Raw genomic sequence first — 27955 nt, 5'->3', positions numbered from 1 at the left:
TAAATCAAGTAGTGTTTATTGTATTTTAACTGTAGTAATGTTACTCGATTCACTAGCCTGTTGTTAGCAACATTACGCTACATGATTTTAACAATGTTACTTGCTTATCAGCTTTACTAACATAACTATAGTAAAGTTGTCCTTTTCAAATAAACCGGATGTAGCTACTATTTAACAGTACAGGGCTAACTTCATGTAATTCATTTTGTCCTTGTGTCACTATTGTGCATTTAGACATCAGACATCAACTCACTATATCATAACCTGACAATTCTTCACAGTTTGCTAACATTGTAAAAACACATGTGAACGTGTTAAGGTAATCTCATGTAAATTACATCATACTCTGAGTGGTCATGGGCTCCTAAAGGATCACCACGGCTGGAGTGTGTGCTTTCATGTGTGCGCTTTGGTGTATTAGAGAGTGTGTTGTTAACTTCCAGGTCCTTTTACATGTTCCCTCACGACCTTCTCGATGGTCTTGAACACTCCAGGATCCTCGATAGTGGGAGAGATCTACAAAACACACACAAGTTTAACTTCATTATCATGTTTAAATGAACGCCTGAATCAATACTGAATACTCCTATCATGATAACATTAAAAAAAAAACTTAAATTGTTTGCTTGCTAGTTATGCTACAGTAGATAGTTAATGTAAAAGCTACTGGTGAATGTTTCTCTGATTCTTGTGGGAACAATAAAAAAATTCAGATAGCTAGCTAGCTAGCTAAAACACTAACAGCTAATTCACCTTTACAGTACATATGATTCATTAAAATGTATTGCTAGTTAGTTGTAAAAAAAAAAAAAAAAAGCTAGTTACCTTAATACTCCACCATGCTAATACGGTACACGCTTCATCAGAACAATTTCTGTTAATTACATCCGATCGTTGAGTTAGCTAGCGTGCAGGATTGGTGTACGTTATAAAGATAAACATAATCAAAATAACTTCTGGTGATTTGTAAAGAAAAACGCTACCAGGTGCGCTTACTCTGAAACAGCAGCTAGCATTTTACAATCCTGGAGTTAGCATAGTCATTATCGCTAGCGGATGTTAATGTAAGAAAAGCGAGCACCTTATACGGCTTGGCGTTGACGAGGCAGGCCAGAGAGGATCGTGGGATTTTTCCCGAGCGAGTTTTGGGAAGAACTCTGACGAACAGAACTTTCCGGAATGCGGCGACAGGACCGATGTTATCTCGCACCAAACCGACCAACTCCTTCAGCACTGTCGATTTATTCTTCTCAAAGTCTGTCGCACACAAACACACAAATTCTGTTATCTGTTTATTTTTTTTATCTTGTTTTTCTATTTTAGATGAGTACATTAAATGTTATACTTTTTCTCTTTTTTTTTTCTCTCCCATGGTTTTGATTTCTTACTCTCCATAATCTATAAACACACTCTTTTAAAAATGTTTTTTTGTTAATGAATCTCTCACCATCTCTCTCTCTCTCTCTCTCTCTCTCTTTCCCTCTGTGCTTGTCTCCTTTAAAGTCTCTCTCTCCCTCACCATTTTTAGATCTTTCACTTTCTATTTTTTCTAAACACAAATTTATTTCTATGTTTAGTATTGTTATATTTCTCTCTCTCTCTCTGGTGAAAGTATTAATAGTACACAGTACAGACCGTTTTGGAGGACACACAGTGCCAGAGGGACGTGTCCTTTCAATGAGTCCTCCAGTCCGACTACAGCACAGTCCACTACACCGGGATGCTGCAGTATACACTGCACACACACACACACACACACACACACACACACACACACTTTTAGATTAAGACATTTTTATTTTGTATTTTATGTAGACACACAGAGTTAACAGTAAGAGTAAAACAGCCTCTCTCTCTCTCTCTCTCTCTCTCACCTCTTCTAGCGCTCCAGTGGAGAGCCTGTGGCCTGCCACATTGATGACATCATCAGAACGTGACATAATGTATACAAACCCCTCCTCGTCGACATAACCGGCATCCATAGTGTCATAGTAACCCTGAGACAGAGACAGAGAGAGAGAGAGAGAGAGAGTGTTGTGTACTTGATTGCTGCAGTCTAGGTGTTCTCCACTAGGTGGTGTGTTTCACACTGAGCGCGTCTGTGTGTTCTGATCACTTACAGGGAACTTGGTGTAGTAGGTCTGTTTAAAGAGCTCGTCATTCTGCCAGAGAGAGAGCGCAGCACCAGGTGGGAGGGGCAGTCTGATACACACACACACACACACACTATGTATATATGCAAGTGTGTGTATGTGTGTGTATATATATATATATATATATATATATATATATATATATATATTAGTGTAGTGTGTGTGTGTGTGTGTGTGTTTGTAAAACCTACTTTACCACGATATTTCCCAGCAGCCCCGGCTTCACCGGTTGCATTTCATCGTCGATCACGGTCACTGTGTAACACAGGATTAAGATTACGACCTCGCACAGCTACGGACAGCGATCAATCTATAAACATGTCATTAAATACATCAATAAAAGTAGCAGTAACTTATTGAATATCATTAAATAGTTTTATTTTATTAAATATAATAAATAAATAAACATAAGTCATTTATTTGACTGCTACTTAGATATTTTAATAAATTATTTATTTAGGCATGCAGTTCATTATTTATTTATTTCACGATCAATTTCATTATTTATTTTGTTAGTTTTTATTTCATGATTTATTTATCAATCAATTTATTTATTTATTTAACTATTTAATTATTTATATCCTTGTTTATACCATTATGTATTCAATTATTTACTTCATTATTTACTCCATTTACTTCACGGCTTATTTACTTGATGATTTATTGACGTCACGCCCGCTAGTCGGATACACACATACAAAATCAAACCTGTCAGTCTTCCATCACACTCAGTGGGTGGAGTCTAAAGCTGATCTACTCAAGCTGAATGTGTTGGATTGTGTTTGTGCTACTGTTCATGTGTATCTGCGTGATTGTAGAGTTTTGAATGTGAAACTCTGACGCGTGCCACAGTAGTGACTCGTGTAGCTTACAGGCTTTTTTATGATCATAGAAATTATAACAAAAAGAAAACGCTAAAAATATTTCACTTTAAACATAATGAATCTAAAACTTTTTAAATGAAATTCTACCTTTAGATGATATTCTAATTTACTGAAATACACTGTATTTTTTATATTATGTAAAAGTATGAGTAACATGAAATAATTATAATACATAATCATTAACATTATACCGTATAAAACATTTTAATTCTATCTGTATATTATTAATGCTACGCATTTATCTAAAGATACATTTCAAATATTTGATAATAATTTTGATGTATTTCTTTGTAATTGTAAGATTTACTGAAAATGTTTTAGCATGTAATTAATAAAGTACAAATTTAACACTAAACTTTTAAAAATAAACATCATTGATAGAACAGATTACAAGATACAAAATTTATTGAATAAAGATATCAGCATGTAAATATCATAACATATCATATCATATTACGACAGTGAGATACCTATGTTAGTAGTCCGTGTGTGTGTGTGTGTGTGTGTGTGTGTGTTCTCACCATTGTATCCCGGTACAGGTTTGCCTGCAGTTCCAGCAGGAGGCGATAGAGAATTTCCCAAACCGACACACGACGCTGTGATGGCTGAGCCGCTCTCTGGAGAACAGATGAACAAGTTTTAGAAAACACACACACACGCATTAATACACACACACACACACACATACACATGACTGCTAAGGTCAGTGCAGAGGTTATTAAGGCCTCGGAGTTGGAGCTGTACCAAAACTGAGTTTAATAACCACAGGGCTGGCGTCCTGGATTCTGATTGGTCAAAAAAAGTGATGATTAATTTTCTGGAGCAGCAGCTCTGACAGTAGTGCAGGTTTGTATTAACGCAACCCTTGTGGTTTCTATAGCAACGGCTTGTTCACAGAGACGTGTTGCATTAATGCTTGGTTGATAATAAACAGATTTACTGTGTGTGTGTGTGTGTGTGTGTGTGTCGTTGTGGAAACAGCTGAAGGTACTGAACGCTCAGACTCGGATTCTCACCACACTACACACTCTATGTTCCTCTACATCGCTGTGTGGAGTCAAACATGGAGATCATGGAGTTTAATCACAGAACAGGCCTCGTCAGGGTAATTCAGGGATTCTCCACATGCTCCAAGTGTTCTTCCTGGTTTGTCCTGACAGAGGCGCTGTAACTCAGGCTCCTCACTCGGGGGTGGATCACGGCCTGTCCTACACTTTCACTTTATTGTTCAAGCTTCACATGTTTGTTTAAGATCCTGGTCCTGCTAGAAGACCCATTCACCATCACGCTGTGACTTTCTGTAGCTCTGGACACTATCACCCCATGTGCACCAAAAGCCTCATCATGTGTCCTCCACATACTGTACAGCTCTCAGTAAAACACACATTTTTGTTCAATCTGTCCGTAGAGTCCTTCTGTAGAGCTTCACTCAGGTCTCACACGCTGGTCTTGGAGTAACGGTGTCTTCCAGGTGGAACACACATGGGGGGGAAAAAAGGATCTTAAATCTCCGGAAATGGAGATCCACTTTTTGATCATTAGGATTATTTCTGGACATGTTTGTAATATTTTTAAGCTTTTAAAGTTTGCTTCTTTCTTGAAAGGAACGTTTAAAATAAATTAGCAAAATTATCTGCTGACAGGACAAAAAAACGTATAAGCTCGAAATATGATTTTATACTAATAACAATTCTAGATTTAAGATGTTTTCATACTTCTATTTGCTAAGGTGACATTATTTTGCAGTGCATCCTCACAGGTGGACGTCCAGACTGCAGTATCAGGTTCCTCCAGGTCCTTCAGCAGAGGAACCTTTTACACCAGATCGTTCATCACTGCGAGTTTGTACTTCAGACCTGAATGTCGCTCTATGTGTGTGTGTGGGTGTGTGTGTGTGTGTGTGTGTGGGTGTGTGTGTGCTTTTAAAACGTTTACATTTCCACACACTTGTCTGTGCAAACACAGTTTGATCTACAAGTCTACAAGTGTTTGTGAAACTGAAGGAGGAACCGGATGTGTGCAGGTGTTTCCTGAGCTCTGGGCTCAACTGCTTGAATTTTCACTGAAAAACTAAAAAGGACACGAAAGTGAAAAATACATAGAAGGGTAAAAGTTATTTTAATGTGCAATCTCGCAAAAAACAGGAGTAACTCGAGTTAAACACTTCCTTTAATCACTAGACGAGCACATTAGCATTAGCAACATGATCTTTATTTATTACTATAATAATTAGTGATAATCTTATGCTTAGCCCAACTCTGATTTTACTTTTAATAATGAGTCTATATTTATAATATCATTTCCGCTATACGATTTTTTAAACATTTAATTTAATTTTACTTATATTTTTAACATTAAAATACTTAAAAGACTTCAAATTTAAGTAAAATTTTACTTAAAGAAGTTAAATTTTATTTCAATTGTAAATGTTACATTAAAAATAAAAGATTGGAGTTAATTTTTGGTTAAATGTCTAATTAAATAACAATCGACAATCAAGTAAATAACAATCAGGTAAAAAAACTTTTTGAATTAATTTAATTAAAGATTTACCATTCTAATTTAATTAAATTATAAAGATTACTTTAAAATATTATATTTAAAACTTTCAAAATGAAAAAGGGTTTATTATAAAAAAAAATGTTAAATCTTTTATCTTTAATTTAATTATCAGATTTTTTCCACTGATGGAATACATTTTACAAAACTGAAGAGATTAAAAAGAGCTTTCATTCACAGGGTGAACTTTTAATACGGTTACCATAGCGACAGAATCCTTACAGTTAGCGACAATCTTGTTAGCTATACTGTCCTAAAGAAATGCTACGTTTAATGCTACCCTGCCTTCTGTGCGCATTGGGGATCCAACCAATCACAGATGAGACAGGAATCATTCACTCAGTCATAACACAGGGGGCGGGATTTATTAGAAATAGATTTAAAATATCATAATGAACCTAACCTCAGTTCCTTTAGCAAAATAATAATCATTATTATTATTAACAACAACATCAACAACATTTAAGGAATAACTTAAAGTGACACATGGTTCAGACTGACACTGACAATTAATAATTAATATTTATTTACATAAACATAAAGTCCTGCCTCTGAGCTCTAAGATTCTAACCAATCACAGAGGAGAAGGAGTTCTTGTAACCAATCAGAACGCAGAAGGTGGGATTTCCCGACCTCACATGGGTCTGTAAACAGGTTTACTGTAATTACAGATTATTAATCATTCCTTTTAGAAATAATCCAGCAGTGACCCTTCTTACACTGTGACCCGGAGAAGACTCGATTGTTTTTTCTTCTACCTTTCTTTAAATACATAATAATAATAATAATAATAATAATAATAATGAGAATAACCTAAAGAATAAATATACACAAACTCAAGGGCAAAGACGTCCAGCTCTACAGACACAGGAGCGCTCGAAATCAACACCTGATCGTGAAAACTGGCCAAACGGGAGCGTTTATAAAACATCGATTGGTTTCTAAAAGTGTGTGTGTGTGTGTGTGTGTGTGTCGACCCTGAACTTTATGCTGAAACAACTCTGCCTGTAATCCGTCTCTTTAAATTGACATCTGATGGGAATAAAGTGATGTATAGTACCATGAATTACACACAAACACAAACACACAAACACCCGGTCTCCACACTGTCACGTACTCCCAGCAGGAAACGCACAGGTTGCTCAGCAACAACAGCAGTGACATCATCACCCCTCATCTCACACACACACACACACACACACACACACACGTATAAGCGTTGTCTCTCCACAGCGGGAGCTGAATCCTAAAATAGCAGTGAGATTATTATCAGCAGCCGTCACACTCCTGGTCGTGTGTGTGTGTGTGTGTGTGTGTGTGCACCTTTTTTTTATTTCATGAAATCTTATTACGTTACATCAGATTGCTTTAACACACACTTTACTGATGTTTTTGATGTTGGTACCTTTAATGTCTGTCTCTCTCTTTCTCTCTCTCTCTCTCACACACACACACACACACACACACACCTACTCAATAACTCACTCTCTTTTTTGTTTCCTTTTTTGTCCACATATTTTTCTTTCTAGATGATTTTAAAATTAAATGTGAGATATTACAGTTACAGTAATATATTTATGGTAATGGTGCAGTTTGGAGAGAGAAACTACACCTTAGTGTGAGTCTTATTCCCTGCAGAACTGCATTAATGAATGGAAAAGAGAGAGAGAGAGAGAGAGAGAGAGAGAGAGAGAAAAAAAGAGAGAGAGTGAGAGAGAGAGAGAAAAAGAGAGAGAGAGAGAGAGAGACTAAAGTGCCACCACTCATGAATTTAAATCAGTTTCAGGTAGTCAAGTCGAACTGAAGTAGGACTGTGTAAGCGTGTGTGTGTGTGTGTGTGTGTGTGTGTGTGCCCTACCAGTCTGCCACCAGTGATCTAAAACAGGAACTCCAAAACTCTTTTTGGCCCACTGTAGTGTCTCGATATCACACCTCTCCCCTGCTACAAATAAAGTCCTGAGCCTGAGAGCGAGAGAGAGCGAGAGAGAGCGAGAGAGAACGAGAGAGAGCGAGAGAGAGCGAGAGAGAGCGAGAGAGAACGAGAGAGAGAACGAGGGAGAACGAGAGAGAGCGAGAGAGAACGAGAGAGAACGAGAGAGAGCGAGAGAGAGCGAGAGAGAGCGAGAGAGAGAACGAGGGAGAACGAGAGAGAGCGAGAGAGAACGAGAGAGAACGAGAGAGAGCGAGAGAGAGCGAGAGAGAGAACGAGAGAGAGCGAGAGAGAACGAGAGAGATGGAACATTACAACTAGTGCAGGTATTAAATTAAAACATTTTATTACAGCTTGTACATGTGTTGTGCAGGTGTGGTTACCCAGTGTGTGGGGTGTGGTTACCTTTAGATGGGGTGTGGTTACCTGGTTCAGCAGTGTATGGGCTTTTTTTTTTACCTGGTGGACGGGTGTGGTTACCTGGTAGACGGGTGTGGTTACCAGTTATATGGTGCGGCCAACCAGTGTATAGGGTGTGGACACCTGGTGTAGAGGTGGTGTGGGGTGTGGCTATCCAGTGTACAGGTGTGGTTATGTACAAAAGTGGTGTTACCTGGTGTATAGGGTGTGGTTACATGGGGAATGGGGTCTGGTTACCTGGAGTATGGGGTCTGGTTACCTGGAGTATGGGGTGTGGATACCTGGAGTACAGGGTGTGGTTATCTGGGGAATGGGGTGTGGTTATCTGGAGTACGGGGTGTGGTTACCTGGGGAATGGGGTCTGGTTCCCTGGAGTATGGGGTGTGGTTATCTGGAGTATGGGGTGTGGATACCTGGAGTACGGGGTGTGGTAACCTGGAGTATGGGGTGTGGTTGTTGTGGTTACCTGGTGTGTGGTTACCAGCAGGAGTGTGGTTACATTTAAAAGGGGTGTGGATACCTGGAGTATGGGGTGTGGTTACCTGGTGAATGGGGTGTGGTTACCTGGTGAATGGGGTGTGGTTAACTGGAGTATGGGGTGTGGTTAACTGGAGTATGGGGTGTGGTTATCTGGAGTATGGGGTGTGGTTATCTGGAGTATGGGGTGTGGATACCTGAAGTATGGGGTGTGGTTATCTGGAGTATGGGGTGTGGTTATCTGGTGTATGGGGTGTGGTTATCTGGAGTATGGGGTGTGGTTAACTGGAGTATGGGGTGTGGATACCTGAAGTATGGGGTCTGGTTCCCTGGAGTATGGGGTGTGGTTATCTGGAGTATGGGGTGTGGTTACCTGGAGTATGGGGTCTGGTTCCCTGGAGTATGGGGTGTGGTTATCTGGAGTATGGGGTGTGGTTAACTGGAGTATGGGGTGTGGATACCTGAAGTATGGGGTCTGGTTCCCTGGAGTATGGGGTGTGGTTATCTGGAGTATGGGGTGTGGTTACCTGCAGTATGGGGTGTGGTTACCTGGTGTACGGGGTGTGGTTACCTGGAGTATGGGGTGTGGTTACCTGGAGTATAGGGTGTGGTTGTTGTGGTTACCTGGTGTGTGGTTACCAGCAGGAGTGTGGTTACATTTAAAAGGGGTGTGGTTATCTGTAGAAGGGGTGTGGTCACCTGTCGAGTGTGTACTGTTTTCCGTATGCTGCATGTTGATCCTGTTGCCTGATGGCTCTGATGGCAGTGGGAGCTGTAAACACCGCCGCTGTTCCATGTTCAGACATAACACGGAAAAATGCTCCGGGATCTGGAGTCCCCACGGGTTTTCCCTTTTCACACACACACACACACACACACACACACACACACACACACACACACACACACACATTACCAATGCTTTTTTTACCTGGTGTAATGAATTGCTAGTTAAATCATTTAAATTATTAAATAAAACAAAAAGAATTAAAATAAACATAAAGCCAAAAGCCACATGCTAATAATAATGATCGTATTAATCTAGTGGTATAAAGAATTTTCGAAATATTTTCTCAACACATCTGAAGTAAATGTTGCTATTCCTGATAATCTTTATTTCCACCGCCACTGTGTGTCCACATTGTCTTTATAAACTATAGTGACTCAGAGTTATGAGCTAAATCACCTCAGTCGTTAGTTAGCTTGTGCTCTCAGTCCATATTCCTCAGCTGCCTAGCAACAGTATTCTCACAACTTTAACCACTGGGGCGTGTAGCATGCTAAGAGAAAGAAAAGAATTATATGACGAGCGAGAGCGTGTGTGTGTGTGTGTGTGTGTGTGTGTTTAATCAGAGAATGGATAGAAGGCTGTGCAATATTAATATTACATGAGAGTGAGCCTAAAAGAAAAATGTAATTAAAAGTTGGCAAAAACAGTATCGTCATTTGAGAGAGAGAGAGAGAGAGAGAGAGAGAGAAGGGGGGGGGTAAATACTCTCTAACCCCTCCTAACATATAGGATGGCTGCCTCGGCGTGGAGCTCTCCAGTTGTCTTACTGAATTTGTTCATTTGTCCTGTTTTTGGTTTCTCAACTACCACTGATACTGATTTGATAATACCCCCCATCCTGTTCCATTCCTTGTGTTTTTTGTGTTGTTTTGATCTCTTGAAGCTTCTGTCACCAAAACAAATTCCTTATATATGCAAATAATGTACTTGGCTGGTTCTGATCTAAAAAATTAGTTCTGACATTCTGATGCACATCCTGCTGCCATTCTGAGACTCACGAGTCCCTACTGCTGCCATTCTGAGACTCACGAGTCCGTTGTGCTGCCACCCCGAGTTTCACGAGTCCCTACTGCTGCCATCCTGAGTTTCATGAGTCCCTTCTGCTGCCACCCTAAGTTTCACGAGTCCCTACTGCTGCCATCCTGAGTTTCACAAGTCCCTACTGCTGCCATACTGAGTTCCACGAGTCCGTTCTGCTGCCACTCTGAGACTCACGAGTCCGTTCTGCTGCCACCCTGAGTTTCACGAGTCCCTTCTGCTGCCACCCTGAGTTTCACGAGTCCCTACTGCTGCTATCCTGAGTTTCACGAGTCCGTTCTGCTGCCATCCTCAGTTTCACGAGTCCGTTCTGCTGCCATCCTGAGTTTCACAAGTCCCTTCTGCTGCCATCCTGAGTTTCACAAGTCCCTTCTGCTGCCATCCTGAGTTTCACAAGTCCCTTCTGCTGCCATCCTGAGTTTCACAAGTCCCTTCTGCTGCCATCCTGAGTTTCACAAGTCCCTTCTGCTGCCATCCTGAGTTTCACAAGTCCCTTCTGCTGCCATCCTGAGTTTTACAGGTTCCTACTGCTGCTATGTCATACTTACAAGGTACTACCATCTCGACCATCGATGCTTTTTTGCTTTTTTGAATAAAAAAAAAAATCTCAGGAGATCAACAATTTGTAAAATACCCGGTCCATCTGGCACTAACCACCATGCTACGATTAAAATCACAATAATCACTTGAATAAATGTCCCCGAGTGCCTGACCGGATGCGTACTGATTTCATGGATTGTGCTGCTGGCAATTTGCTGATGCCATGAATAAGCAGAAGTACAGGTTTTCCTATTAATAGTAAGCACTAAGTGTAATGTATATGTACTCTGAAATTAAGTAACATATCATGAAATAAATGCTCTATAATAATAAATAAATGCTTTATAATAAGTATATCTTTTATGATAAATCATGAAAATATGCTGTGCTTTTATTTGTATGTGCAGACACAAGACAGTCACTGTGAACAGTAGGATTTCACCTGCTGAGAGCAGAAGCCATGTGGTGTTCAGACTAACACACACACACACACACACACACCTACCTCGTAGAGCACAGTGGTGTTGCCATGGAGAAGAGGGCCGTAGCAGATGTAAGAGTGTCCGACGACCCAACCCAAATCTGACGCAGCCCACCAGACCTGAGAGACACACACGACAGCTTAAAGAGGAACAGAGTTACTCAGGATAAGAATGAGCAACGCTGTGCAAACCAGAGTGGCAAAGTGGTGTTTTAAATGGAAAGAGTTTTTAAAAAGCTGTTTTAATCATATACAACAATTAAATTCAACTAAATTGCCTTAAGGTTTTTTTTGTTAAATATAATTGCTTGTGTTCAGCTAGCTAGTTATCCTGGTTAGCCAATATTAACATTATTTTAGATATGGTTTAACCCATGGCTGTGACAAAATGACAAACGGAGAGAAAACTTCAAATTGAATTTCGTTGCAAATTTCTTTCCTCGGGCTCTGCTCAGCTGAAAAATGACAAAATCTCTAGCGTGTCATTTTCATTCTCATAGTTAATAAGCCTTTAACCTTTAAAGTGCCATGATGACACGAGACAGAGATGAACTACAGTGCAAGCCAGCTCTCTACACCTGCACACTGCTACTGATACCCAGACCAGTCTTTTATAAGGATTACTGTAAAACAGATTATGAATAAAATGCAATGCTCTTATGTAATCATTAAGACTTCTAGAGCATGTGAGAAGCTGCAATAAAAAAAGAAAAAGCTTGGGCATTCTTGTGACTGAGAGATGAAACACTTGAACACGTGGCTCACCTCACCAGGGCTGAGACCGTAGATGCTGGACATGGTCCAGTTCAGCATCACTGCATAGCCTGCCGTACCCCTCACTACACCCTGCAGGAGAATTTGACAGAGAAGCGTAAATATTTAAATCTCCTGTTAGCAAAGAATGATGGGCCGCTAGTTGTAATAGCTGCTTAGCTGATACACTTAGCAGTAGTCATGTCTTGCTTTAGGCTGGCTTTCCCCACGCTGCAGGAGATTATTAGAACTGAGGATACAATACTTAAAGTTCTGCAGAGTTGGAGTAAAGCTCTGAGCTGTGTGTGTGTGTGTGTGTGTGTGGGTGTGACAGAGAGAGAGAGAGAGAGAGAGAGTATGTGTTGTACCTTTGGTGTGCCAGTGGTTCCTGAAGTGTACAGGACGTAGAGAGGATGATGAGCAGGAACAGGCACACAGTCGTGAGGACGAGCTGAAGACATTTCTTTGTCCCAGTCCAGGCTCAGCTCGGGGTGTGTATGCACTTTCTCCTAAAAATAGTATGAGATTTTATATATATATATATATATATACACTAAGGTTCAAGAGTTTGGGGTCACTTTCTAACTCCATGATGGTTCCTGATTTTTATTTCTTTCTACGTTGTAAAGGAATGCTGAAGGCATCCAAAAAATGCATTAATCTCCTTTGAACAGTTAATGGTGAGATGTTTCTGCTACTTCTGCTCTGTAGAGACTTTATAACGCCTCTAATCTGAGGTGCTGTTAATTGGTCATTTTTCAGGCTGATAACTCTAAATGAACTTCTCGTCTGTGGCAGAGTTAGGTTTTGGTCTCGTCCTCCTGGGACGGTCTTCATGAGAGCCAGTTTCATTATGGTGCTTGACGGATTTTGCAAATGCACTTGCCAAAACTGTTCTTGCAAGAACTATTACAGAAAGGCTGACCTCTGTGTCTTAAAATAAAAACTAACTGTTGTTTTTGTTGTTGTTACGTAATTACCTAATTCCATATGTGTTATTTTATAGTTTTGAAATCCCCAGTATTGTTGTAGAATGTAGAAAATAAATCACTAAACAAAAACAAAGAAATTTGCAAGTGACTCCAAACTTTCGAACGGTAGTGTATATATAAAGACAGCAAATAAGCTATGGAGAGAAGCCACACATGGCGTCCCTCAGGGTTCAGGTTTTGTCCCCCTGTGCTTTGTTATTCTCCATTCTTTTAGAACCATTGTGGCGACACAATCTTTATTTTAACTGCTTAAAATCAGGAAGCCCATGGAACACCAAAGAATGGCTCATGCGATATACTTTAGTTTTGCAAAACGTGTGGTTTCAGTGGTACCCAATTAAAGCAGATCAGTAGCTTCCAGTAACCATGGGATCTACAGAGCAGGCTTGAGAGAACAAGGTAACCTAAGGGTAACCACTTGGGATCAGGTAACACAATTGAAACTAAAGAACAGGGAAACCAAGTATGCATAGAAGATACTAGGAAGTACCCTGGAAACTAGGGGAACTGGTTAACTAATAATTAGTAGGTGGTAAAAAACTCTAGAGTCAGGAAGGAAACATTGGAAACACAATGGAAGCTAAAGAACTAGGGACGACAACGGAAACCACTGTATATGACACTGGGTAGTCAAGAGCTTAATGGGAATAAGGTAACATAACTGGAGCTACAGTGCAGCAACAAAGCACTAAAGTGGAGCTGAGATGGAATACACTGCTGTTATAGAGTTATAATCGCATGGTACAGATTTGACACGCACAACTTATCCCAGTTATCACATGTTACAGAAACAAAATATTAGATTCACTTACTACTGATACCATCCTGGCGCACAAAACCCCCTTACGGAAGCATACAGCCGGCCTACTCCGGACTTAACAGTCAGAAAAAAGCTGTGGCTCCAACATTATATATATATATATATATATATATTTTTTTTTTTCACATGCGCATAAATGCATGGTAGTGAGTATAAATGCGTCGTTCATGAGTTTGACCGAGGGATCACTACAGGTCGTCCTGATGTGCCACAGTAAGCCACGATCTTACCCTATGACTTTACACAGCTCATTATAAGTCCTGAATTCGTACAGATTTGTTGCAAAACTTTTTAAAGACAGAGTGCTTAATGCAAACTGAAATCTAGGAAACATTGGTACTCGAGGAATATGGAGGACACTATTGTAGCTGTAATGTGCTGCAGGATAGCGGGCACTAATTTGCACACCTGCAGTATTTTATTTTTTTTTCATTTTTGTACTTCGAGCTGAGCTGAGCTAGATTTATCCTGTTGGCACATGCTTTTGTGTTAGCTTGTGCTCACTATCTTTTATGAAACTTGTTTTTCCGCATTAACCTAGGTCCATGGCGAAGCAAATGAAAGAGCAAGTGTATGGTTTCAACAACACCATCGAGTCAAGTTTCCTCCTCAACAACTCAACTGGCGGAGTAACTGCAAAAACTAATTAACATGATGATCGGTTTCTTTGAACGTTGTTATCTGTAAAATCGGAACTGCTTCACTCAAAGAGACACTAAAACACATATTTTCCACCCTCCACCTTCAAAGAAATTTGCTCTGATAGTTTCCATGACAACACAGGAAGCAGCTGTTTATGTGTTTGGTGTCAGTGGTGTAATTACTGCATAACCTGTTTGATGCAGAATCAACATGTAATCTGCGACTCACGAATGAATGAAAATGCCAATGCACAGTGTGTGTGTGTGTGTGTGTGTGTGTGTGTTTGGGCTTTTCATCACACACCTGAGCTTTTACTGTATATATTATCACAAACTACAGAACTTAAGCAATTAAGCATGAAGTGAAAACATAACTTGTTGGGTAGAAACAGACGGGGGTCGATGCAGATGAGTGCGGGCGGAGGTTACGGATCGAACAGCAGAAATGAGAAATCTCGAGAGAGCAGCGAGGTGGCGGTAATAACGGCGCCGTCTCCGAGCTGAGTCATATGAATGCAGAATAGGCAGAATGTCACACAGAACAGATTGAATTCACTGATTAGGGCTCGGTTATTATAGATAGCAGACACAGCCATCCATCCATCCATCCAGATCATCCAGAGAGGTGTGTGTGTGTGTGTGTGTGTGGGGTGAGTGGATGGAAAAAATATAACACTTCTGTTATCAGCATTCAGCAAGATAGAGAAGAGAATGGGTGGAAAACGCTACATACGACATAGAAGTGACGGCGTCAGGAAGCGTTGATTAAAGTGTTGAATGACCGGCGACTCCCATGTGCTCAGCTTTATAGAAATATTTCATTTTTATCTCAGGGTTTCTCAAACTTGATTGTGATAAGATTGTGTACAAAGACATAAGATACATGCATGTACATACAGTACGCTGTCTGCTTCGTCCTGCTCTGCGTTTTGGATAGTGACACCCAAAAAAAACCTTTATAGGGCATTGGTGGCTCAGTGGATTGTTTCTTGCCTGCCATGCAGAAGGCCCGGGTTCGATTCCCACCCAATGCCCAAACCCCAGCCACTGGATGCAGTGCCGGCCCAAGCTCAGATAGACTGGAAGGGTGGCATCAGAAAGGGCATCCAGTGTAAAACCCATGCCAAGCGTGTGTGCGGATGGGTTAGGGTTAGGGTTAAAATTAGTTTTTGTAATAAACACCTCTGTGATGTCCTGACTGCTGGCTGCAACCTCTTTCCTAATCTTTCGTGTACTAGTATTCTACAGTGTGTGAATCAGACTCGTTCTACATCTTATGTAGTGAATGAGTGGTGAGACACGGTATTACATTTCTGAATTTTAGCTATTTATTAAAGTCAGACACGTCATTTTATTCTAAAGTTTTTTTGGATTCCATCATATTAAAACAGACCTATTGTAAGACGTTAAAAAAAAACATACTTTTTGTTCTTTTTACATTTTTGTACCAACCAGGGGTTAAACAAGGTGATTAGACTCCCTCACTAATGTGACCTCATATAAGAAGAGCCCCTCCCCTGGACTGTTTCTCAGCTTTGAATTCAACTCAATTCAATTCAACAAGTGACATTGTCGCAAAGAAACTTTACACAATCAAAATAATTACTAAAGTGTGTATGAGATGTGAATGTGTGTGAATCAGAATAATCAGATCATCCCTGATGTACAAGCCGAGGGCGACGGTGCTGAGGGAAAAACTCCCTGAGATGGTAATAGGAAGAAACCTTGAGAGGAACCAGACTCACCAGGGAACCCATCCTCATCTGGGTGATAACAGATAGCAGGGATTGATCTGCACTCATACAGTGTGTTAGGAGGCTGGAAGTTCAGTATAACAGGAGACGTTAATTGGTGTTAATATGGAGTCCAAATGAGCTTTGCTGTTTCTGGAGGGGGTTGACGTGTTTGGAGGAGTAGTGAAATAAGGGTGTGAAAAGTACATTATCTAAGGGGTAATTACGCACACACACACACACACACACACACACACACACACACCCATATACATATTTAAACACACTCACATACATACATTTAAACACACACACCCATTAACACACACACACACACACACACACACACGTACACACCCATACACATATTTAAACACACATACAGACAGACACACCCATACACACATACATACATACATACACACACACACACACACATATATACACACACAAACCATTTGGAGGAGTTCTAAGACCTGTTGAAAAAATAGTAACATATGGAACCTTTAAAATGATCATTATGTTCCAGTTGACGTGTTGTGTTTTCTGTTATTGTAACAAATTTAGAAAACCCGTGATTTGAGAGAGTTGTTCAGTGTATGAGTAATTAGACTTTACACACAATCACACAGACATGCGCGCTCTAATGCAGACCAGCTACATGGAGTAGACTTGAGCAGAAATGAAGTCCAAGTGCAGGAGCATGAAGACGGGTTTAACCCTCTGACCTGGAGAGATCTGGAGAGGTGGTGCTCACACTACAGCAGTAACTCCAACCCCAACTGTGGAGCTCCAGGAGGCAGCGATAAACACAAAGAGATAAGAGGGAAACTCTGTCAGGTGTGTGAGTGAAGTGTCTGAGTGAGTCAGGATGCAATTACAGATAAGAGTCAGGAACGAGGGGTACAGGAAGCAGAAATATTAACCATGCAGAGGGATCGGAAACAGACGGATCGGTTTAACAGCAGTTAGAGATTATGAGGTTATGATGAGCGTGAAGATGTTTTTGGGGACTACCGAGCTTCTCACCATGCCTGGTCGACTGTAGATGAGGACTTTTTGAGGCTTGTGGCTGCTCAGCTCCAGCGCTCGCTCCACCAGAGGGATGTAGTCCACCTTGCGACTCGGCTCGATCCCGAACGACGCCGTGACCAACAGTTTGGGCTGGAAAACAAAACAAGGTCATCTTCAAAAAAGATAAATTAAAGTTTAGCGCTCACTTTGCGCTAAAACAGGCCAACCTTAGCGTGATCGATGCGGACGGAGAGTTCCTTCGAGGCGAAGCCGCCGAAGATGAGGCTGTGAGGAGCGCCGATCCGGGCGCACGCCAACATCGTGATCATGGCCTGAGGCACCATGGGCATGTAGATCACCACCATGTCACCTTTCTTCACACCATGCTTTACCAAAACACCTGCCAACTTGGACACCTACACACACACACACACACACACACATCCTTAAATGCTTTAATGAAAATCCATTTTAATTGAAAACATACAAAAACTCATTGATCAGATTAATTCACCCAAAGTTTAAGTGCAATTAGCTACGCTTGCTAAGTTAGCCTGACTAGCTTCCACTCACTAGGTTAGCTTTTGCTTGTGAGGTTAGCTTTGATGAGCTAGGTTAGCTCTACTCACTGGATTTGAACTTGAAATTCTACCTTCCTATTAGGGCTGCCAATATTAATGCGTTAACGCATGTGATTAAGCTAGAAATTTTAATGCATCACTATTTTTTTACACAAATTAACCATATGGCTCTAATGGCTTTCCATAAGAGAAGCGCGGTTACCAGGCTGTGGGATAACGGCACATTTAACGCGTATAATAAGACGACATCACCAGGTGTGCTGAAGGTCAAGTTTCATTATAAAAATCTAGATTAAACCAAAGTGTGCTCTAGCGACCTACAAAGGAAACTATTTTTACAAGAATACATTAAATGTAAGATGTGGGAGTGGTGGCTCAGTCGGCTGGTTGCTTTTCAGCTCTGAGGATCCAGGTTCCAGCCCCGCCCGTCGGTGCGATTGCCACACACATACTACATTTACATTTGGGCATTTGGCAGATGCTCTTATCCAGAGCGACTTACATTTTTATCTCATTATACATCTGAGCAGTTGAGGGTTAAGGGCCGCGCTCAAGGGCCCACCAATGGCAACTTGGTGGTTGTGGGGTTTGAACCTGGGATCTTCCGAACCGTAGTCCAATGCCTTAACCACTGAGCTACCCCTGACATTGTCCAATACCTTAACCAGCCCTAACCCTAATAATTTTTAAACGAATGTCTAAACACTACCTCTTACCCACATTACGTGGAAATCATCTGTTACTGAAGCTTACAAAACAAGGTGATGTGTGACTGAGGGGTGTTTCCGGTCATGTTTGGTGCACTGAGGACTGACCTGATCCAGCAGCTCTCTGTAACTGATCGTCTGTTTGGAGTGAGTAACAGGACTATCATGGATGATGGCTATCTGATCTCCTCTCCCGGCATCAACGTGCCGATCCACAGCATTGTAGCACATGTTCAGCTCCCCTCCTACAAACCTGCAACACCCACAGTGACACACACGACCTCCAATCATCTGTCCTGTTGTGTTTGATTAAATCACTTTACATCACTAAACGCAGGCTGTTGGCACAGTGCATCATCATCACGCATGTGAGAACACCTGCAGAGCTTCTCCATGAGCTGGAGAAACTACAGTATGACTTTATTGTAAGATTGAAAAAAAATTAAACATTAGACATTTGCTGTCTTGCTGTAATTTAAACACTGAGACAAATACAGTACTAGTCAAAAGTTTAGACATGAGTTTGGATTTATTTCCTACATTCTACAACAATACTGGAGATTTTACAATAATGAAATACATGGCGTAATTACGTAACAACACCAACAGTCAGTTCTCTGGAACAGTTCTTACAGGAGCAGTATCGTGTCGAGTGCGTTTGCGAAACCAATCAAGCTCCATGATGAAACTTAAACTGACCTCTGCTGTAGTCACCAGCCTCAGAAATCACCAATTACCAACCAGCACCTCAGATTAGAGCCGTTATGAAGCTTTACAGAGCAGAAGTAGCAGATATACATCTCAATATCAACTGTTCAAAGGAGATTATTGTGTATTTTAGACGCCTTAAGTATTGTTTTACAGTGTAGAAAAAATAAACATCAGGAACGACCAGAGAAATAGAACAAGGGGTGTACAAACTTTTGACTAGTAGTGTAGACCTGGGTGTCGGATTGGTCAGATGGGATTTTGGTACAAGGTGTAAGGAGCCGTTTATTTAAAATCACACAATTGATTTAAGTCAGGGCCGCGCAGTAATCAGGGTTAGACTCTAATTTATCTGAACACAGCGCGGCCTAAACACTCCAACCCCAAATTCACACCCGCAAGTGCATCTGATCTCTCTCTCTCTCTCTCTCTCGCTCAAGATTTACGATTCAGGAAGGTGCTTTATCGGCATGATAAATATGGACGTTCTCATTGCCAAAGCTCAGAAATAAGTCAGATGGTTAGATAGTACAAAGAAAAAGTTGTTAAAAAAGTAAGAAAAAGAGAAAACATAATATAAATGAAATTTTTATATAATAAAATAAAATATCTTTCTTATACATATAGTTAAAAGACTACACATTTATCTCTGCATTAAAAAATAAAATAACACTAGTAAAAACTGTTGAAAAAGTAGGAACACAAATGTATAATAATAATAATAATAATAATAATAATAATGATAAGTATCTCACTCTCACACACACACACTCTTACAGACACACACAGACACACACACACACTCAGTGTAATTGTGTACGTGTCTTCCAGTAATAACTGAGCTCTGATATTCTGTGAAATTTTCCAGCTGTAACTCTGACCCTAGTTCCCAGGTCTAGTGATTCGTTTGTTTGTTCGGATTGTTTGCTTAATAAACATGCACTTGTGTCCTCTATTCAGTTCGCTGAGTTTCTGCATACTACAACAATAATCAATAATTTAAAAAAAAAAAGATATTTAAAAGAGTGGTCTTACTGAGGCTAAAAAATATATGATTTATTATTATTATTAATATTATTATTACACTTTAAAATATTTAACGCTGCAGTTTTTTCTTTTCAAGTTTTAACTTGATCGTGGTTTTTTTTGGGGAGGGGGGGGGGGGGGAGCATGGCTCATCTCATACAAATATCCTATTCCTAACCAGTTTAAATTATATTTCATTACAATTATTAATTTGTTGGTTTACAGTTTATTTTTTATGATTTATTTACATATTCCTAAAGTTTGTTTATACTGCAGACCTACTTTTTTTTAGATAATTATTTGTATAATTCAAGTTTTTACACCTTTAATGCTTCCAATATAGACTGTTATTCTTGCTATTATACATGTATGACGTCGACGCTCCGTTTTGACCAACGTGGCCGTTAGAGTTTAAAATTAAAATACCCGCATGTGGAGAAGGCTTCTGATTGGTCCGGGTTTCCGCGGTGCATTTTGGGATATGCAGTCAGCGGAAACAAACTACAACAACGATACAGTTGATATTTCATTACATTTATGAAACATATCAAGAACTGTAACGATGTAAATACATTTCCAGAATAACACGTTTTGAGAAACCGGTTTAAATCGGAGTAACGGTGAAAAACAATCCGCCGGCCAATCAGAATTCACTTCCGGGATGGCGCGTCCCACAATGCAGTTGTTTACTGAAGTCACATTCCGATAAGTAACTTGAGTACAGAGTGTTTTAGAGCACAGCGCGCTGGAGTTCTACATAATTGAGTGTTATAAAAGTGTTTTACCATTTAGGGAAGACTTTATCCGTGCAGTCCAGAGTTTTAGTCCAGCTTTGAAACCAGGTTATGTTGTGCGCAGCCTCAGTCCAGAAGAGCTCCGGGTTTACTCCAGCTCTCACAAACGCCTCACTATACACACTCGGGGCTGAGTATGAGCGCGTGAGAGAGGCACTACACACCACACTCCTGGGTCTGATCCGGCCGTGGAGCTGTGGACCACACACCCTGAGAGCACTCAGCCCCGAGCAGCAGGTGAAGCTCCTGAGCATGTTCCTGCCCATGTTCCTCACCTTCTGCTCCCTCCCAGTGCACAGGTACCTGCTGTGGAGCAGCCTCATGGCACTGCTGTGTGTTCCTGCAGCTGAAACTAGTCTAAACCAAAACTGAGCAAGAGAAAGTGCTGACAGTGGGAGTGTGTGTGTGTGTGTGTGTAAGTGCACAAGAGGAGACATCCAGAGGCCAGTGTGAGAAAAACTCCACCATGAACTCTGAACTAGATATAAAACCAGAAAAGTGTCAAGTTTTATGAGCTGCCTGTTAAAGTTTATTGCTCTAAATAAGAAAGTATAAAATGCTGGTTTAACCCTGACTGTTGAATATATATATATATATATATATATATATATATATATAAATATATATATTTAAAAAAAAATGAAAATAAAAAGTTTTGCATTACGTAATACACTACTCACAATAAGTTAGGGATATTGTGAGAGACTTAGTGGATGTCATACATATGATGTTTGTTTCACTTTAGACATTTTCGGGACAGGGAGGCAATTGTATTGGGGTAATAGACACACCTCATTTTGTGTTTTCCAGGTAATGGTCTCACTGTGTACAGGTGTGCCTTATATTGGGGCCAATCCCCAAAGACAACCTTTTTTAATGTGGCATCAATTTCAACATTCTGTGGGTATAAAAAGCTGGTATTGTCAGTAAGTCATCCCAAGTTCATTATTCAAACAGCCATGAACACACAATGTCACTTAACGGACGAGCAGCGCCACCTGGCCATGATGCGCCTTAGGTTCAGTGGCAGGCAGTCAGATGTTGCTCGTGAACTTGGTGTGTCTCAGCAGACTTGCATCAAGACACAGAACTACTGACAGAGTTCATGACAGACCCAGGAGTGAAGCCCCATAAGTGACAGATAGCAACGATGACCAGTACCTAAGGACCTATGCACTCAGACATCGTTATGCAACTGCCACACAGCTGCAGGCCCGTTTATGAGATGCAAGGGGTACTAGGGTTCCAGACAAACCATTCGCAACCGACTCGCAACCGGCTTAAATGCCAGACGACCGTTGCAGGTGACTCTGCTGACACCAAGACACCGCCGTGAATGTTTGCAGTGAGCACAAGACCATGTGAACTGGACAATGCATCAGTTCTTGCATCACCTTGCACGGAATTGACTGTCTTCAGCGTTGCTGGAGAAGGCGAGGTGAGCGATACGTTGATGAGATACAGTAAGAGAGGACATGAAGTTAGTTGGTGTAAGAGAAGAGGATGCAGAGGATAGGTTTAGATGGAGGCAGATGATTTGCTGTGGCGACCCCTGAAAGGGAACAGCCGAAAGACAAAGAAGAAGAAGTGTACTGTATAAAGTTAAACTAAAACCAAAAACTCTCATAAAACTCTCTCTTTCACAACTCTCACAAAACTCCCTAAAACTCTCTAACTCTCTCTAAAGCCCTGAAGGGACGAAGTTTCATTCCTGTAAACACCTCACAGTGACCTCAGGACAGAGGAGAAGACAAGATTGTAAAGTTGTGAGTGTTTAAGTACTTATTGTGCTTTTATCTTTGTCACCCAGCAGATGAAAGTAATTACCCCCCCTCTGTGCCGACTGCACACACACACACATACGTATACACGCACACACGCCCCCTGCTGCCTACACAGTGTTGGAGCTGTTCATCACTCTGCGCCTGGTCAGTTACAGACAGTGTGATTTACAGACTGCGGCTGCAGCCTGAACCGTCTACGTCTGCGTTAAACTTAATGAGGCTGAAGAGATAAATGCAGCACGGAGTGTGATGCTCAGCGCTGAGTTCCTCACAGAAGATCTGCTGAAGTCAGAATCTACACAAACATCATTGTCTCACATTCACACTTTCACTTCTCACTTATTTAGCAAGAAAAATATTTTTCTGTGCCTCGGTTTGTTATAAACTCAGACAGTTTATTACGCAGAGGACTTAGTGATACAGTGGGTTTGTTTGTGGGCTGAGCTCGGGCTGTGTATGATAATGTCGGAGGAGGAGATAGACGTGATTGAATGCAAAGCTTGTCCCACTGCAGTCTGATCATGATTAGATGCAGGACTAGGCATACTGAGATGGGGTTTTTATTCAGGGCCAGCGCTACACTTATGGAGGTTACATCTAATTTTGGGGAGGAGCTAGGCTTAATGTAGTCCAATGCTAATTAGTAATGAGCCGTTTAAGGGTGACATTTTAATTTGGGTGCATCGCTAGATCTGCTAAAGTGATGATTAGATGTTGAGTTAAAGGTGAAGGTAGAGATACAGCTGTAAATGTTACATTTAAATTTTGTAAGCGGATGGGGCTAGACCTGGGGAGCTAGACCTATTAAAGGTGATAGTTTGATTTGGGGTAGAACTAGGGTTATTAAAGCTAATATTTCGAATTGGGGCTGAATCTAGGGTTATTAACGCTGCTATTTTAATTTGGGGGTGAAGATAGGGTTATTTAAGCTTTGGGGTGTCATTAAAGATTTGGGGTGGAGCTAAGGTTATTTAAGCTTTGGGGTGGAGCTAGGGTTATTAAAGCTTTGGTTTGGAGCTAAGGTTATTTAAGTTTTGGGGTGGAGCTAGAGTTATTAACGCTTTGGGGGTGGAGCTCGGTTATTAAATCATTGGGGTAGAGCTGGGGCTGTTAAAGGTTGTGATTTTGGCAGAGATCAGTTAAGTTTGAGTCTCTAAATGACTTTTGATGAACATATAAACACTTTAGAAACCAAAAGAATCATACTCACACACGTTTAAAGCCCACAATCTCAAAATCAGATGAATAAACAAACAAACAAAGCCTCCAAATGAAGCCTGTGTACCAGAACAATCCATCCATTCTGCCTCATTGTGTCTTTTCTCATTTTTTTTTTCAGTTTCTCTCCACCTGTCTTCTCTCGCTGTGTAACAGTGCAGATGGTGTTTGGCAGTGTGAAGACGTTTCTGTCACTCAGGGTGTGTGTGTGTGTGTGTGTGCGTGCACTGTCTATCTCGAGGAGCTCATCGCTTTAGTGCTGTATGGAATCTAAAGCAGGAGCGCTGCTATGTGACTGAGCGTACATTTAGAGCTGATGATCACACTGAGGAGGTGATTAACCAGAAAATCATTCAAATGCAAAATCTTGCTAAACTCTGCAGAGGCCAGGAGTTCATTCTGATTATAAAGTTCATTCTGTCAGCAGCGTCGATTAAACACCACCAGCTGTTTGTGGAGCTGCTCGGTCCCACACCCACTGCTGCTGTCTCTCTATCTACAGACGAAAGACACAAGACTCGCAGCACTGCGGTGTTCTTCAAGGTATTGATGAATTCTCTATAAGCGCTGCTCTGACTGTGGTGCAGGTTTGTGTTCCGATACGTTATTGTCTCTATAGTGACAGTTCATTACTACAAAAAAGGCGAATAAAATTAAATAACAACAATAATAGAACGAAGTGGATAAGAGTACAGTGATGGACAAAAGAAAGTACAACCTGTATTACTGTGTGGGTCCTTACCATCTGCTAAGACCAACTGGACCTAGTCTGGACTTTGAGGTCTTGGATGTTTTTTCTCAATAATATTTGGTATCAACTGAAGTTCTTCACTGTCTCAGGTGCTACAAGTTTCTTATGTGCTTTGGGAACAGAACAAACTCAAATCATTAATATGAGGTCAGTATGAGGTGTTTCAGTGTCTACAATGACCAAACATCTTCACCTGGGACTCATTAGTTCTTAAGATATTGTTCTGGAACTTTGTTCAGATGCAGTGTTGCATAATCCTTCCATCTTACTTTTTTCTTATTATATCTCCTTCTTTTTTATGTAAAAATCATGAGCATGAAAGTTTTATAGATCATTACCAGAGTCTGCCCACCTGTCTTATATCTCATTCTCTCTCTCTTTCTCTCTCTCTCTCTCTGTCTTTCTCTTTCTCCCTTAAGCTCTCTGCATCTTACATCTCTCGTCTTTCTGTTTTTACATCCCTCCATTCTCTGCTTCTCTTTCAACTTCACTTCTTTTTTTAAACAAAGATGTTTTCCAGGCGTAATCTCTCCATGGCCTAATTCCATTAACTGGCACACCACATCTGTCTAGAGAGAGAGAGAGAGAGAGAGAGAGAGATAATGCCGCTCGCCTGGAGGCTAAACCAGCACTACAGCAGTGCTAACCCTGAATAAAATAGAATAAGAGATAATAGTTTGGAGAAATAATAGCGTGCAACAACAAAATGTAATAAAACATAGCTGAATACAATAAAGCAGAATAAAAGAGGATATTTAATGATAGAGTGGAATAGAACAAAAATAACTGATTGGAATAAAGTCATCAAATTAAAATAGAATTAAGCCGTATCGCACTAGGAAGAGTGCAGTTCCCAGGGCACTTGGGGCACAAGGCGGGGTACACCTTGGACAGGATGATGCTACATCGCAGGTCACAAGCATGCACACACTCACACGTTCATTCACAGACTATGGGCAATTTGGGAAAACCAGTTAGTCTAACCTGCTTGTCTTTGGACTGTGGGAAAACCCTGAGGAAATGCATCAAGCAGCTGGAGAACATGGAAACTGAAGTTTGCGATTTTGCCAAATAAATAGTTTCTCTGGCAACAGTTTTAAACTACTGTAGAAAGTAAAATTGTATGTATTGATAACATATGAAAGGAGTGGAACATCTTACTGAGAATTTATATAGGCAACAACTTGACCAATGACTTAAGCATTTCACTGCAAATCGTACTGTGTATGACTGTGTATGTGACAAATAAAATTTTAATTTTTAATTTGAAGTGGACTCGACGCCCTGCTGTACTATAATGTAATATATTAAAGGAAAATATTATTTAATTTATTAAAACACAGGAGAACACACTAGAATAGAACATAATACAATGCAGTATTTTATATAATATGCTAGATTGCTGTTAGGATTGTCCAAATTATTCCTCCTTATGGCAATCTTTGCATCATGCTCTTGGTGTTGCATCAGCGTCTGGAACATCAGCTGCTCTGTCTGTAATCACAGGAGGTAAAATGGCAAACATGACCTCTACTTTTACACTACTTCACTGAGGAGGACATCAGATTGCAGACACCAGGCTGATATCTGACAGTGAACGCCCAGAGCAACTCTGAGGATAACCAATTAAAGACGAGTTCTCACCTGCAGTCTCGCAGGCTGATTAAACATTCATGCGTCAATGCCAACACCACACTGAGAACACTACCACCAGCAGCTCCAGGTTTTACATTCTTTCTTAACCTGGTGTTTTCAGCAGCAGGTCCAGTACTGGTGGCTTTCCTCAATAGGAACTTGAGTAGATTCAATTTATTTTTAAATCAAAAACTCGAGGAACTTTCCTGAGCTGAACTCAAGGCGTTATGTGCTTTCTCCCGCATACACTTTAGAAGGTGTCTAACATTACAAGCTTTAGTAAACAGCCCTTTTCCTGCAGAAGCTCTAGTAGTTACAATTTTAACCACAAGCTTCAAGTGAACTAAAATACCCAGCATACTCAAGCATAATCCAGTAGTTAACTTTGTCTCCAGCAGACACCCCAGTAGGCGGCAAAGTGGCTTAGTCAGATGTTTTCTTTAGTCCAATGTGTTCAGTTGGACCTCCATGATGCAACTTCAGCAGGCGCTTCAATAGTTCTTTTTTGTCTCTAACAGAAGCTATTTAGTTGCTGTTTCCAGCAGGAGCTCTAGTAGTTAATTGTTTTCTCCAGTAGTTAGTTGCTGTTTCTAGCAGGAGCTCCAGTAGTTAGTTGCTGTCCCCAGGAGGAGCTTCAGTAGTTATCTTCTGTCTCCAGCAGGAGCATCAATAGTTAGTTGCTGTCTCCAGCAGGAGCTCTAATAGTTAATTTTCTCCAGTAGTTAGTTGTTGTCTCCAGGAGGAGCTTAAGTAGTTACGTTTTTCCCAGTAGTTAGTTGCTGTCTCCAGCAGGAGCTCAGAGGGTTAATTGTTTTCTCCAGTAGTTGTTAGTTGTTTCCCTCAGTAGTTTGTTGTTGTCCTCAGTAATTAGCTGTTTTCCTCAGCAGTTAGTTGCTGTCTCCAGTAGTTAGTTGTTTCCCTCAGTAGGCAGTTGTTTTTTCTAATAGATAGATGTTTTCATCAGTAGTTTGTTGTTTTCCTTAGTAGTTAGTTGTTTTCTCTAATAGTTTTTTTCCTCAGTAGTTAGTTGTTTTCTCTAATAGTTTGTTGTTTTCCTCAGTAGTTAGTTGTTTTCTCTAATAGTTTGTTGTTTTCCTCAGTAGTCAGTTGTTTTCTCTAATAGTTTGTTGTTTTCCTCAGTAGTTAGTTGTTTTCTCTAATAGTTTTTTTCCTCAGTAGTTAGTTGTTTTCTCTAATAGTTTTTTTCCTCAGTAGTTAGTTGTTTTCTCTAATAGTTTGTTGTTTTCCTCAGTAGTCAGTTGTTTTCTCTAATAGTTTGTTGTTTTCCTCAGTAGTCAGTTGTTTTCCTCAGTAGTTTGTTGTTTCCCTCAGTAGTTTGTTGTTTTCCTCAGTAGTTAGTTGTTTTCTCTAATAGTTTGTTGTTTTCCTCAGTAGTCAGTTGTTTTCCTCAGTAGTTTGTTGTTTCCCTCAGTAGTTTGTTGTTTTCCTCAGTAGTTAGTTGTTTTCTCTAATAGTTTGTTGTTTTCCTCAGTAGTCAGTTGTTTTCCTCAGTAGTTTGTTGTTTC

At 40.5% G+C, this 27955-nt stretch overlaps 1 protein-coding gene across 2 annotated transcripts; it reads right to left on the bottom strand.

Moving 5' to 3' along the window:
- On the bottom strand, window positions 1-21344 carry acss3 (acyl-CoA synthetase short chain family member 3). 2 transcript variants are annotated; one of them, XM_053508320.1, is made up of 16 exons: window positions 21033-21344; window positions 18622-18766; window positions 17453-17641; window positions 17241-17375; window positions 12394-12534; window positions 12038-12118; window positions 11297-11392; window positions 9123-9274; window positions 7455-7558; window positions 3559-3654; window positions 2345-2408; window positions 2121-2202; window positions 1875-1997; window positions 1636-1735; window positions 1082-1257; window positions 1-516 (listed from the first exon to the last, which is right to left on the bottom strand). In XM_053508320.1, exons 1-16 carry the CDS (start codon window positions 21305-21307, stop codon window positions 433-435), a joined length of 2043 nt encoding a protein of 680 aa, XP_053364295.1. In that variant the 5' UTR covers window positions 21308-21344; the 3' UTR covers window positions 1-432. The 2 variants fall into 2 exon arrangements, with proteins under 2 accessions (XP_053364295.1, XP_053364296.1); XM_053508321.1 differs by lacking the exons at window positions 17241-17375; window positions 17453-17641; window positions 18622-18766; window positions 21033-21344 and adding an exon at window positions 16940-17062.
- Window positions 21345-27955: the final 6611 nt, after the last annotated feature.

The sequence above is a fragment of the Clarias gariepinus genome, chromosome 12 (genome assembly GCF_024256425.1).
Source record: "Clarias gariepinus isolate MV-2021 ecotype Netherlands chromosome 12, CGAR_prim_01v2, whole genome shotgun sequence".
Lineage (NCBI taxonomy): Eukaryota > Metazoa > Chordata > Actinopteri > Siluriformes > Clariidae > Clarias > Clarias gariepinus.
Note: the sequence above shows the minus strand (reverse complement) of the source record. Positions and strands in the feature narration are given on the sequence as shown.

What these genes read in the sequence shown, in the direction of transcription:
- acss3 (XM_053508320.1), bottom strand. Translation starts at nt 21,307, where the DNA reads ATGGGCAGGAACATGCTCAGGAGCTTCACCTGCTGCTCGGGGCTGAGT. An exon ending in TCTACAGTCGACCAGGCATG is followed by an intron (nt 12,535 to 17,240) that starts GTGAGAAGCTCG and finishes TACTATTTTTAG; the next exon opens with GAGAAAGTGCATACACACCC. An exon ending in AGATCACTGGTGGCAGACTG is followed by an intron (nt 3,655 to 7,454) that starts GTAGGGCACACA and finishes TCTGTTCTCCAG; the next exon opens with AGAGCGGCTCAGCCATCACA.